Raw genomic sequence first — 946 nt, 5'->3', positions numbered from 1 at the left:
AACCCACATACCCTGCACCAAGGTTCAACATTTACTATATTTTCTTTATTTCCCTTCTCTCTATACGTTTTCCCCCCCTGACCCATGTGAAAGTGTCTCAGACAACCTGAGACTTCTCCCTAAATTCTTTGGTGCCTCTCTCCTAAGAACGAGGATGCTTTCCTCCCCAACCACAGTGCCGTGCGTACGTAAGAAAGTTAACAGCAAGAAGCACATCCTCAGTATCATGAGACTGGGTGTTGAGGACCAACCAGTGTTCCCACAGAATCTTACACCACTTGCGATTTCTCTGGAGCACCCTGGGGAGCACCTGGCCCCGTGGGTAGAAGTTGTTCAAGAGAAGCTGTTGAAAATCACTCGCCAGGAAGTCTGTTTGCCCGAGGTGAGCCTGTGGCGTCCTGACAACAAGAGACCTGTGGTTTCAGGTAAGCTTCGGCTCCGAGATGTTCCTTGACGAGGGGCATAAAATTCAGCAGAAACAGGGTTTTTTTGTTTTTTTTAAAGCGTTTGCTAATTTAGCAGAGATGTGTGGTCCCCCCCTTCTGCCCACAAAGGGATGGGTTGCTTACATTTTCCAGTCAAGGCTTAGCGGGAGCCCCCACAATTAGCACTGTCTGCCCAGAAGCTCTGCAGAACTCAAGGTAGAGGAGTTCTCTCATAAAGGCCCATACGTGACCTTGCGACTTTCTTCCTTAATTAGGTACCCTGAAGACCCTAATTCCATTGACTGCATTGTCTCTAAGAACAATGATTTGGCCCAGGTATAAGAAAATAACCCACCTAGGGGCACCTGGGTGGCTCAGTCAGGTAAGCGTCCAGCTTCCGCTCAGGTCATGATCGCACAGTTTGTGAGTTCGAGCCCCGCGTCGGGCTCTGTGCTGACAGCTCGGAGCCTGGAGCCTGCTTCGGATTCTGTGTCTCCCTCTCTCTCTCTCTCTCTGCCCCT

General features: G+C 50.2%; 1 protein-coding gene across 1 annotated transcript in view; it reads left to right on the top strand.

Moving 5' to 3' along the window:
- Nucleotides 1–469, top strand: part of FBXO21 (F-box protein 21) — a 54,618-nt gene extending 54,149 nt beyond the window's left edge. The window contains exon 13 of the mRNA XM_043557702.1: nt 177–469. Within this exon, the coding sequence (XP_043413637.1) occupies nt 177–454 (278 nt within the window). The 3' untranslated portion in view covers nt 455–469. The remainder of the gene's footprint in view (nt 1–176) is intronic.
- Nucleotides 470–946: the final 477 nt, after the last annotated feature.

The sequence above is a fragment of the Prionailurus bengalensis genome, chromosome D3 (assembly GCF_016509475.1).
Source record: "Prionailurus bengalensis isolate Pbe53 chromosome D3, Fcat_Pben_1.1_paternal_pri, whole genome shotgun sequence".
NCBI classification, from domain to species: Eukaryota; Metazoa; Chordata; class Mammalia; order Carnivora; family Felidae; genus Prionailurus; species Prionailurus bengalensis.
This window is presented reverse-complemented; position numbering and strand designations above follow the sequence as displayed.